Genomic DNA, 13025 nt, shown 5'->3' on the forward strand with positions numbered 1-13025 from the left:
TAAACCATGGAGATCCTATTAAATTAATATAGCTTCATTCCAAACACTTAAGACACACCGTCTCCCCTTCGCCCTCAAATTAAGTGGACCCTTCGGTTGACGTATCATGACGTCTGTCTGACGAGTTGAATTAATTTTAAATGGACCACTCTTGCCCGGAAATTTGTCACTCGTTCATCCCACGGTTGTGTTTTCAGTCATCATGGAACTGTTGTGTGGGCCTTACATGTGCTACAGTCAATTATGATTGCATTTCAAATCAAATTCAAATCAAATGTTATTTGTCACCTACACATGGTTAGCAGATGTTATTAATGTGAGTAAGTAATCTAACTATTTCACAACTACCTTATACACACAAGTGTAAAGGAATGAATAAGAATATGTACATAAAAATATATGAATGAGTGATGGCCGAACGGCATAGGCAAGATGCAGTAGATGGTATATAGACTACAGTATATATATGAGATGAGTAATGTAGGGTATGTAAACATTATATAAAGTGGCATTGTTTAGAGTGGGAAGTTATACATTTATTACATAAACTTTTCCATTATTAAAGTGGCTAGAGTTGAGTCAGTATGTTGGCAGTGTAACGGATGTGAAATGGCCAGCTAGTCAGCGGTGGTGCGCGCTAATGGCCTTTCAATCGGTGACGTCACTTGCTCTGAGACCTTGAAGTAGTGGTTCCCCTTGCTCTGCAAGGGCCGCAGCCTTTGTGGAGCGATGGGTAATGACGCTTCGTGGGTAACTGTTGTTGATGTGTGCAGAGGGTCCCTGGTTCGAGCCCGGGTATGGACGAGGTGACGGACGTAAAGTTAAACTGTTACATTGGATGCTGTTGACCCGGCTCGCTGGTTGCTGCGGAAAAGGAGGAGGAGGTTGAAAGGGGGGTGAGTGTAACGGATGTGAAATGGCCAGCTAGTTAGTGGTGGTGCGCGCTAATGGCCTTTCAATCGGTGACGTCACTTGCACTGAGACCTTGAAGTAGTGGTTCCCCGGTGGGTAACTGTTGTTGATGTGTGCAGAGGGTCCCTGGTTTGCGCGAGGGGACGCCACTCAATGTTAGTGGTGGCTGTTTAACAGTCTGATGGCCTTGAGATAGAAGCTGTTTTTCAGTCTCTCGGTCCCCGCTTTGATGCACCTGTACTGACCTCGCCTTCTGGATGATAGCGGGGTGAACAGGCAGTGGCTCGGGTGGTTGTTGTCCTTGATGATCTTTTTGGCCTTCCTGTGACATCGGGTGGTGTAGGTGTCCTGGAGGGCAGGTAGTTTGCCCCCAGTGATGCGTTGTGCAGACCTCACTACCCTCTGGAGAGCCTTACGGTTGTGGGCGGAGCAGTTGCCGTACCAGGCGGTGATACAGCCCGGCAGGATGCTCTCGATTGTGCATCTGTAAAAGTTTGAGTGTTTTTGGTGACAAGCTGAATTTCTTCAGCCTCCTGAGGTTGAAGAGGCGCTGCTGTGCCTTCTTCACCATGCTGTCTGTGTGGGTGGACCATTTCAGTTTGTCCGTAATGTGCACGCCGAGGAACTTAAAACTTTCCACCCTCTCCACTACTGTCCCGTCAATGTGGATAGGGGGCTGCTCCCTCTGCTGTTTCCTGAAGTCCACGATCATCTCCTTTGTTTTGTTGACATTGAGTGTGAGGTTATTTTCCTGACACCACACTCCGAGGGCCCTCACCTCCTTCGTGTAGGCCGTCTCGTCGTTGTTGGTAATCAAGCCTACCACTGTATTGTCTTCTGCAAACTTGATGATTGAGTTGGAGGCGTGCATGGCCACGCAGTCATGGGTGAACAGGAAGTACCCTCACCACCTGGGGGCGGCCCATCAGGAAGTCCAGGACCCAGTTGCACAGGGCGGGGTCGAGACCCAGGGTCTCGAGCTTAATGACGAGTTTGGAGGGTACTATGGTGTTAAATGATGAGCTGTAGTCGATGAACAGCATTCTTACATAGGTATTCCTCTTGTCCAGATGGGTTAGGGCAGTGTGCAGTGTGATTGTGATTGCGTCATCTGTGGACCTATTGGGGCAGTAAGCAAATTGGAGTGGGTCTAGGGTAGGGTGGAGGTGATATGGTCCTTGACTAGTCTCTCAAAGCACTTCATGATGACGGAAGTGAGTGCTTCGGGGCGGTAGTCATTTAGCTCAGTTACCTTAGCTTTCTTGGGAACAGGAACAATGGTGGCCCTCTTGAAGCATGTGGGAACAGCAGACTCAGATAAGGATTGATTTAATATGTCCGTAAACACACCAGCCAGCTGGTCTGCGCATGCTCTGAAGACGCGGCTGGGGATGCCGTCTGGGCCTGCAGCCTTGCGAGGGTTAACACGTTTAAATGTTTTACTCATGTTGGCTGCAGTGAAGGAGAGCCCGCAGGTTTCGGTAGCGGGCCGTGTCAGTGGCACTGTATTGTCCTCAAAGCGAGCAAAGAAGTTGTTTAGTTCGTCTGGGAGCAAGACCTCGTGGTCCGCGATGGAGCTGGTTTTTCTTTTGTAGTCCGTGATTGACTGTAGACCCTGCCACATACCTCTCGTGTCTGAGCCGTTGAATTGCGACTACTTTGTCTCTATACTTAGCTTGTTTGATTGCCTTGCGGAGGGAATAGCTACACTGTTTGTATTCGGTCATGTTTCCAGTCATGTTTCATATCTTGGCTAGAAGACAACGTATCCTCAGACATCGAATGTTTTTACTTACACTTGTATGTTGACTTCTCCATATTAATTTGGGCTTTACATTTTGGCTTACTTTTCTTAGCGGATGTACAATCATCGCGAATTGAATTATGGGGCATTTCAGGCCCCAACGTTAACAATTGTACACTCGCAAACTCTTAAAAACGAGGTCTGAGGGGCTTACGTTGCAAACTTCCCCTGCTTGGCTAATCATTTGGACTGACAACAAATATGGCCGCAGGGATTCCCCCAAGGGCATAGGACTGAGGGTTTAGGGCCGAGGGCTGTCTACTTTGAGTTTGAAATGCAGCCTACGTCATAAAACCTCAAAGTTCCAGAATGGAATAAATGGCAGCCATGATGGACGTATTGGACAGGGAGAAATCCAAACCAGTCTAATTGGAATGAATGGCAGCAGAGCCATAATCTTGATTTTACTTATGCCGGGGAAAAAAGGCATGTGATATTAGAAATTGTGTAATAGAATTATTGTCAACCTAAAATATTGTAATAGAATTATAAAACAGTTTATGGTTTTATACCAATTTTCTGTATAAATGGCCTCTAAAATATGTAAACAGCTGACCTTTATTCCATCATAAGAAGGTTCATGTCCATTCTCGTATTCTAATTCTACGTAATATATTCATTTTTATGAGAACCTGTAGTCTGGGTACCAGTCTGTTTACCTAGCATTCCACTCATTGCCACTCCTTGTCGTGCTAAATAGACTGTCCTTTTTGCCATCTTCAAATATGAACATTCTATCACAGTTTCTAAACCATACTGTACTGTCTTTGATTCTATCATTAATGAGCTCGGGGAGAACAGAGGATTTAATCCTGATTCGATAACCCTCACAGCTATCATCCAATCACAACGATTATGCAAATATTGGAACTCTCACTTTTTTCCTCCACAGTTCATGTTGGTATGCAACTGTTTTTTGTTTGGTTTTATCTGGATAGTGGACAGTCTCACAAAAGCAATGTTGTGTATAAACCCTGGATGACTGACAGGGGACACTGTATTGAAGCCTCCACGCAGCCACCTTGGCACTCCTAATTTGTAAAAAATATTCAGGACTCTGTAGAAATGCATTTATTAATGTCTATATTCTTTTTTGACACGTTTATTCAATGTGTCACCTTAATGCATACTTTTAAATTACATTGTGAGCTAAACATTAACATTTCAAATTTAGACAGCAGTAATGTTACTGTCCCCACTACAACAAAAAAGATATACTTATGTAATTTTGTCCTTAACATTTATTTGAATTACTGTACAATTCCATTCATTCTTATGGAGGACTGCTCCTGCTAGGAAGTGCCAATATGGGTGACCGGTGGACTCTCAACGGTATCAGGAATCCAGGGTTTTATTACAGTTGAAGTCGGAAGTTTACATACACTGAGGTTGGAGTCATTAAAACTCGTTTTTCAACCACTCCACAAATTTCTTGTTAACAAACTAAAGTTTTGGCAAGTTGGTTAGGACATCTACTTTGTGCATGACAAGTAATTTTTGCAACAATTGTTTACAGACAGATTATTTCACTTATAATTCACTGTATCACAATTCCAGTGGGTCAGAAGTTTACATACACTAAGTTGACTGTGCCTTTAAACAGCTTGGGAAATTCCAGAAAATAATGTCATGGCTTTAGAAGCTTCTGATAGGCTTATTGACATCATTTGAGTGAATCGGAGGTGTACCTGTGAATGTATTTCAAGGCCTACCTTCAAACTCAGTGCCTCTTTGCTTGACATCATGGGAAAATCAAAAGAAATCAGCCAAGACCTCAGAAAAAAAATTGTAGACCTTCACAAGTCTGGTTCATCCTTGGGAGCAATTTCCAAATGCCTGAAGGTACCATGATTATCCGTACAAACAATAGTATGCAAGTATAAACACCATGGGACCACGCAGCCGTCAAACTGCTCAGGAAGGAGACGCATTCTGTCTCCTAGAGATGAACGTACTTTGGTGCGAAAAGTGCAAATCAATCCCAGAACAACAGCAAAGGACCCTGTGAAGATGCTGGAGGAAACGGGTACAAAAGTATCTATATCCACAGTAAAACAAGTCCTATATCGACGTAACCTGAAAGGCCTCTCAGCAAGGAAGAAGCCACTGCTCCAAAACCGGCATAAAAACGCCAGACTACGGTTTGCAACTGCACATGGGGACAGAGATCGTACTTTTTGTAGAAATGTCAGCTGGTCTGATGAAAGAAAAATAGAACTGTTTGGCCATAATGACCATCGTTATGTTTGGAGGAAAAAGGGGGAGGCTTGCAAGCCGAAGAACACCATCCCAACCGTGAAGCACAGGGGTTGCAGCATCGTGTTGTGAGGGTGCTGTGCTGCAGGAGGGACTGGTGCACTTCACAAAATCGAAGGCATCATGAGGATGGAAAATTGTGTGGATATATTGAAGCAACATCTCAAGACATCAGTCAGGAAGTTAAAGCTTGGTCGCAAATGGGTCTTCCAAATGGACAATGACCCCAAGCATACTTCCAAAGATGTGGCAAAATGGCTTAAGGACAGCAAAGTCAAGGTATTGGAGTGGCCATCACAAAGCCCTGACCTCAATCCCATAGAACATTTGTGGGCAGAACTGAAAAAGCGTGTGTGAGCAAGGAGGCCTACAAACCTGACTCAGTTACACCAACTCTGTCAGGAGGAATGGGCCAAAATTCACCCAACTTATTGTGGGAAGCTTGTGGAAGGTTACCCAACACGTTTGACCCAAGTTAAACAATTTAAAGGCAATGCTACCAAATACTAATTGAGTGTATGTAAACTTCTGACCCACTGGGAATGTGATGAAAAATAAAAGCTGAAATAAATAATGCTCTACTATTATTCTAACATTTCACATTCTTACAATAAAGTGGTGGACATGCCTAACTGACCTAAAACAGGGAATTTTTACTCGGATTAAATGTCAGAAATTGTTTAACTGAGTTAATGTATTTGGCCAATGTGTATGTAAACTTCAGACTTCAACTGTACGTCATTGGTCAAAAGTTGCTAGCACACAGAGTTCTCAAACTATACTGAACAAAAATAACGCAACATGTAAAGTTTTGGTTTCATGAGCTGAAATAAAAAATCCCTGAAATATTCCATATGCACAAAAAGCTTATTTCTCTCAAATTGTGTGCACTAATTTGTTTACAGCCCTAGTTGGTGAACATTTCTTATTTGCTAAGATAATCCATCCACCTGACAGGTGTGGTATATCAAGAAGCTGATTAAAACAGCATGGTCATTACACAGACACACCTTGTGCTGGGGACAATAAATGGCCACTCTAAAATGTGCAGTTTTGGCACATAAAACAATGTTAAGATGTCTCTAGTTGAGAGAGTGTGCAATTGGCATGCTGACTACAGGCATGTCCACCAGAGCTGTTACCAGAGTATTGAATCATCATTTCTCTACCATAAGCTGCATACAATGTAGTTTTAGAGAATTTGGTAGTAGGTCCAACTGGCCTCACAACCACAGACCATGTGTAACCACACCAGCCCAGGAACTCCACATCCAGGCTTCTTCATCTGGGGGATCGTCTGAGACCAGCCACCCGGACAGCTAATGAAACTGAGGAGTATTTCTCTGTAATAAAGCCCTTTTGTGGAGAAAACCAAGTGTGATTGGCTAGGCCCTGCTTCCCAGTGGGTGGGTAGGACCTGGCTCCCCAGTGGGTGGGTAGGACCTGGCTCCCCAGTGGGTGGGTAGGACCTGGCTTCCCAGTGGGTGGGTGGGACTATGCCCTCCCAGGCCTAGTCCCAAAATTAAATGTATTTACAGTAAGTATTTTTTATTGTGCTGTAGTGGGGACAGCAACATTACCAAAAACGAGGTGGGAAACTTCTGTTTCAGTCCCTGTGTTGACATAAAACATGATTTGGTCTGCTCAGTCAGTTAGTGCTCATGCTGGATAGCCTTAGCTAGCTAACCAGGTTGGTTTGCCAGAATATCTATATTTAATCTTTACTTTGAAGCTTTAAGTTACCTCGGCAATGCTCTTAGCAATTTGAAAATTAGCTGCCCAGTCATGTGAAATCCATCGATTAGGACCTAATGAATGTATTTCAATTGACTGATTTCCTTATATGAACTGTAACTCAATGAAGTCGTGTATTGTTGCACGTTGCGTTTATATTTGTGTTCAGTATAAATACATACTGCAATTACAACCACAAAACGTCTTAGCTTTGATTTTGTTTTTGACTTTGTTGTTAAAATTATAATTATATTTTCGACACTCCACGTGTTGTCATGGATTTATACTATGTTTAACAACCAATCAGCAACTCCGTCACAAGGCCAGTACAAGAAGTGAAGTGGAATGTTATGCCGCGTTAAAAACAACTGGGAAATCGCCGACATCTGACTAAAGTGCGTTCAAGACAACTGGGAACTCGAAGAAAAAAAGAGTTTCTGACTGGGAAAAATCGTTGTGAACGGTCATCCAACTCGGAATTCCAAGTCTGAAACTCGGGCATATTTCTAAAGCGCTGACTTTCCGACCTGAAGATCACAGACGTCATGATTTGACCTCGTTTTTTTCCCGAGATCCCAGTTGTCTTGAAAGCACCTTTGGTTAAACAGACTTCCACAGATACTAAACCGGTCCCCATGCTAGACAAGATGCTGTACTGTCAACAAAATGCGACGAAAACTTAATTTTAGCTCGTGACTGCAATGTTACCATGGATACGTTTTGTTTACTAACACCTCTGGGCTGTCAAAAAATTATTGCAGCCCAATGGAAATAGCCAATCATGACTTCTGAAGTTTATCTGGAAATTGTGGGTTTGATGAAAGAACACCATTTTCAAATTGCTAAGAGCATTGCCAAGGTAACTTTCAGCTTCAAAGTAAAGTTTAAATATAGATATTCTGGCAAACCAACCTGGTTAGCTAGCTAGCTAAGGCTATCCGGCATGAGCACTAACTGACTGAGCAGACCAAATCATGTTTTATGTCAACACAGGGACTGAAACAGAAGTTTCCCACCTCGTTTTTGGATCCAACAATTCGTCCATTACTCGAATGTGACTGGCATGTGTATCTAACCAATAAGAAAAGGGTGGGTATACTTTCTGAGTATTTGAATAATAGACTCAAATGCAGAATAATGCTTAGCTAAGTAGTGTGATGTATGGCTTGAGTTGTGGTGTGCATTAGTCAACATTAGTATTATGAATGGTTGAGTTTTACTGCATCCTTCAACATTTTCAAACCAAGGAGCTGAAAGGGGAGGTGTGGCAGTTCTCCAGCAACCTCATGTGTTTCGTGAATGGTTGTCTCCTTGGCAACGAGAAGGACCTGACCAGCTGGGCTGAGAAGCAGTGGGAGTTTACACTTATCCGTCCACATGCACTATACCTGGCTCTCGCTGACGACTACTACTCTAAACACCTCCACAGCACTGGGGCAAGTCTAGTCTACACACTGTACTTGCATAGGATTAGTATAGAGTGACACCATAGACCATGAAACACACACAGACAGACAGTGCAGTTACTACAGTAAGCCCCATGGCCCTAAAGTACTTTATAACAGTGACATCATACCTACAACATGACATCCTCTCTCGCTTCCACCACAGCACACGTTTGTTTACATGGACATTTCGATCCGAGGGGAATCGGTTGGGAGATTACTGTTTGAGGTGAGACTACCCATTCAGATCAATGGTTACAAATGACAAAGAAGTTGGTCCAGAGTTGTATTGACGGCGTAGGTCTTCTGTCTCCCCAGCTGTTTACAGAGCTGTGTCCGAAGACGTGTAAAAACTTCCAGGCTCTGTGTACAGGGGAGGCAGGCCTGTCACAGAGTGACTTAATGCTGTCCTACAAGGGTTCTGTGTTCCATCGTGTGGTGCCCAACGGCTGGATACAGGGGGGAGGTACGGTCTACCAGGTCCTCTATCCGAAAGTCACCCCTATAGGCCTACATTGATAAGAAAGGACATACAGCACTGTATTTTACTTGCCATTGATTCCATACTGTATCTGTTTGCTGTAATATCAGTACATTTTAATTGAGTCATCATACGTCAATATTTACTTTTCAGTACACACACACACCACTTGATGTCATATTTCCCTATTGCAGATATTTCGGCACCAGGCAAAGGCAACGGAGGGGAGTCAATCTACGGGCCAACTTTTGAAGGTACAGAAGCAGGCCTTCCAAATCAAGTTACTACTCTACAGTATTAATACACATGTCTAGGGAAATGTATTCGGGTAAGTAAGTATAGGGAGATGCATTAGGATGTATGTCTATTTACTGTCTCCACACTAACATGTGCCTGTTGGATCTCTGCTAGATGAGAGCTTTGCAGTCTCCCACAGTAGGAGGGGCATCCTGGGAATGGCCAACCAGGGTCCTCATAGCAACAGCTCTCAGTTCTACATCACCCTGCAGCCCGCCCTTTGGATGGACAGAAAATATGTGGCTTTCGGGTGTGTACGTCTCTAACGATGTGTGGTATAGTGCTGTTAGTTGAATGAAGTGTATGTTTGTGTATTGCTATAGTGTACTGCTTGTGTCTCGGTTTTGTGTTCAAAAACCTTTAGGCTCGCACAATCTTTTGGGTGTCAACGTTTTAACGACCTCTGTGGCATCGGGACTGTTCTGTGATATACTGTATGTCTGTATATTGTACCTGGTATTCAGCTGTTTTCATATTCTTTGTTTTGTAGTCAAGTGGTTGAAGGCACAGAGGTTCTGAGGAGACTTGAAGAAGTCCCAACCTACAATGAAAGACCCAAACAAGACTGTAAAGTAGCAGACTGTGGAGTGTTTGAACCCTGACGTAACCTTAACTGCACATTTTTATTAAAACCCAGTTTGACATAACTGGTCCAGCTCTATTTTATTCTTGGTATATTCAGTTAAGCTCAGGTAATTAAAGCTTTAGTCACTGGGGAATTGGATTTGTAATGAATATATACAGTACCATTCAAAAGTTTGGATACACCTACTCATTCAAGGATTTTTCTTTATTTGTACTATTTCCTACATTGTAGAATAATAGTTTAGACAAACTATGAAATAACACATATGGAATCATGTAGTAACAAAAAAGTGTTAAACAAATAAAAATATATTTAATATTTGAGATTCTTTAAAGTAGCCAGCCTTTGCCTTGATGACAGCTTTGCACACTCTTGGCATTCTCTCAACCAGCTTCACCTGGAATGCTTTTCCAACAGTCTTGAAGGAGTCTCCACATATGCTGAGGACTTGTTGGCTGCTTTTCCTTCACTCTGCGGTCCGACTCATCCCAAACCATCTCAATTGGGTTGAGGTTGTGTGATTGTGGAGGCCAGGTCATTTGATGCAGCACTCCATCACTCTCCTTCTTGGTTAAATAGCCATTACACAGCTTGTAGGTGTGTTGGGTCATTGTCCTGTTGAAAAACAACTGATAGTCCCACTAAGCCCAAACCAGATGGGATGGCGTATCACTGCAGAATGCTGTGATAGCCATGCTGGTTCAGTGTGCCTTGAATTCTAAATAAATCAGTGTCACCAGCAAAGCACCCCCACACCATCACACCACATCCTCCATGCTTCACGGTGGGAACCACACATGCGGAGATCATCCGTTCACCCACACTGCGTCTCACAAAGACACAGCGGTTGGAACCAAAAATCTCAAATTTGGACTCCAGACCAATGGACAAATTTCCACCAGTCCAATGTCCATTGCTCTTGTTTCTTGGCCCAAGCAAGTCTCTTCTTATTGGTGTCCTTTAGTAGTGGTTTCTTTGCAGCAATTTGACCATGAAGGCCTGATTCACACAGTATCAAATTTGTCACATGTGCCGAATACAACAGTATTTCACCTTACAGTGAAAGCCCTTAACTTTCACTGTAAGAAATTACTTACAAGCCCTTAACCAACAATGCAGTTTTTGAAAAAATACGTGTTAACAAATAATTAAAGAGCTGCAGTAAAATAACTATAGCGAGGCTATATACAGGGGGTACCGGTACAGAATCAATGTGTGGGAGCATTGGTTAGTCGAGGTAATATGTACATGTAGGTAGAGTTAAAGTGACTATGCATAGATAAAACAGAGATTAGCAGCAGCGTAAAAGGGGAGGGTGGGCAATGCAAATAGTCTGGCTTGCCATTTGATTAGCTGTTCGGGAGTCTTATGGCTTGGTGGTAGAAGCTGTTGAGAAGCCTTTTGGACCTAGACTTGGCGCTCTGGTACCGCTTGCCATGCGGTAGCAGAGAGAATAGTCTATGACTAGGGTGGCTGGAGTCTTTGACAATTTTTAGGGCCTTCCTCTGACACCGCCTGGTATAGAGGTCCTGGATGACAGGAAGCTTGGCCCCAGTGATGTACTGGGCCGTACGCACTACCCTCTATAGTGCCTTGCGGTTGGAGGCCGAGCAGTTAGGATGCTCTCGATGGTTCAGCTGTAGAAACTTTTGAGGACCCATGCCAAATCTTTTCAGTCTCCTGAGGGGGAATAGGCTTTGTCGTGCCCTCTTCACGACTGTGTTAGTGTGTTTGGACTGTGATAGTTTGTTGGTGATGTGGACACCAAGGAACTTGAAGCTCTCAACCTGCTCCACTGCAGCCCCGTCGATGAGAATGGGGGCGTGCTCGGTCCTCCTTTTCCTGTAGTCCACAATCATCTCCTTTGTCTTGATCACTTTGAGGGAGAGGTTGTTGTCCTGGCACCACACAGCCAGGTGTCTGACCTCCTCCCTATAGGCTGTCTCATCATTGTTGGTGATCAGGCCTACCACTGTTGTCATCGGCAAACTTGATAATGGTGTTGGAGTCGTGCCTGGCCATGCAGTCATGAGTGAACAGGGAGGACAGGAGGGGACAGACCACGCACCCCTGAGGGGCCCCCGTGTTGAGGATCAGCATGGCGAATATGTTGTTACCTACCCTTACCACCTGGGGCTGCCCGTCAGGAAGTCCAGGATCCAGTTGCAGAGGGAGGTGTTTAGTCCCAGGGTCCTTAGCTTAGTGATGAGCTTTGAGGGCACTGTGGTGTTGAACGCTGAGCTGTAGTCAATGAACAGCATTCTCACGTAGGTGTTCCTTTTGTCCAGGTGGGAAAGGGCAGTGTTGAGTGCAATACAGATTGCATCATATGTGCAACTGTTGGAGTGGTATGCAAATTGGAGTGGGTCTAGGGTTTCTGGGATAATGGTGTTGATATGTGAGTCATGTCCAGCCTTTCAAAGCACTTCATGGCTACAGACGTGAGTGCTACGGGTCGGTAGTCATTTAGGCAGGTTACCTTAGTGTTCTTGGGCACAGGCACTATGGTGGTCTGTTTGAAACATGTAGGTATTACAGACTCGGACAGGGAGAGGTTGAAAATGTAGTGAAGACACTTGAAAATTGGTCTAGGGTTTCTGGGATAATTGTGTTGATGTGAGCCATGGTGTTGATGTTAGCCATGACCAGACTTTCAAAGCACTTCATGGCTACAAACGTGAGTGCTACGGGTCGGTAGTCATTTAACAGCTGATGCTCTCATGCATGCTTCATTGTGACTTGCCTCGAAGCGAGCGTAGAAGACATTTAGCTCGTCTGGTAGGCTTGTGTCACTGTGCAGCTTGTGGCTGTGCTTCCCTTTGTAGTCTGTAATAGTTTGCAAGCCCTGCCACATCCGACGAGCGTAAGAGCCGGTGTAGTATGATTCAATCTTAGTCCTGTACTGACGCTTTGCCTGTTTGATGGTTCGTCGGAAGGCATAGCGGAATTTCTTATAGGCTTCCGGGTTAGAGTCCCGCTCCTTGAAAGCGGCAGCTCTGCCCTTTAGCTCAGTGCGGATGTTGCCTGTAATCCATGGCTTCTGGTTGGCGTATGTATGTACAGTCACTGTGGGGACGGCGTCATCGATGCACTTATTGATGAAGCCAGTGACTGATGTGATGTACTCCTCAATGCCACCGGAAGAGTCCCGGAACATATTCCAGTCTGCTAGCAAAACAGTCCTGTAGCTTAGCATCTGCTTCATCTAACCACTTTCTTATTGACTGAATTGCTGGTGCTTCCTGCTTTAGTTTTTGCTTGTAAGCAGCCAGGTGGGGGTCAAAATCAAAAGTATCAGTCAGTATCTGGTGTGACTATGCATAGACTATGCATAGTATCTGCTCACCTCATTTGCTCACATTGTATATAGACTTATTTTTCTACTGTATTATTGAGTGTATGTTTGTTTTACTCCAAGTGTAACTCTGATGTTATATGTGTCGAACTGCTTTGCTTTATCTTGGCCAGGTCGCAGTTGTAAATTAGAAGTTGTTCTCAACTTGCCTACCT

General features: G+C 44.1%; 1 protein-coding gene and 1 long non-coding RNA gene across 2 annotated transcripts; one reads left to right on the forward strand and one right to left on the reverse strand.

The window, feature by feature from the left end:
• The first annotated feature begins 6933 nt into the window (after positions 1-6933).
• On the forward strand, positions 6934-9576 carry ppil6 (peptidylprolyl isomerase (cyclophilin)-like 6). The gene is made up of 8 exons (XM_055885310.1): positions 6934-7565; positions 7700-7795; positions 7954-8142; positions 8318-8380; positions 8470-8617; positions 8827-8886; positions 9044-9179; positions 9420-9576. The coding sequence occupies exons 1-8, from the start codon at positions 7488-7490 to the stop codon at positions 9529-9531; spliced, it is 882 nt and encodes a 293-aa protein (XP_055741285.1). The 5' UTR covers positions 6934-7487; the 3' UTR covers positions 9532-9576.
• Positions 8248-9476, reverse strand: LOC129825314 (uncharacterized). The gene is made up of 2 exons (XR_008754849.1): positions 9383-9476; positions 8248-8661 (listed from the first exon to the last, which is right to left on the reverse strand). It is a non-coding gene; the product is annotated as an uncharacterized LOC129825314 (long non-coding RNA).
• Positions 9577-13025: the final 3449 nt, after the last annotated feature.

This window comes from Salvelinus fontinalis, chromosome 27 (genome assembly GCF_029448725.1).
Source record: "Salvelinus fontinalis isolate EN_2023a chromosome 27, ASM2944872v1, whole genome shotgun sequence".
Lineage (NCBI taxonomy): Eukaryota > Metazoa > Chordata > Actinopteri > Salmoniformes > Salmonidae > Salvelinus > Salvelinus fontinalis.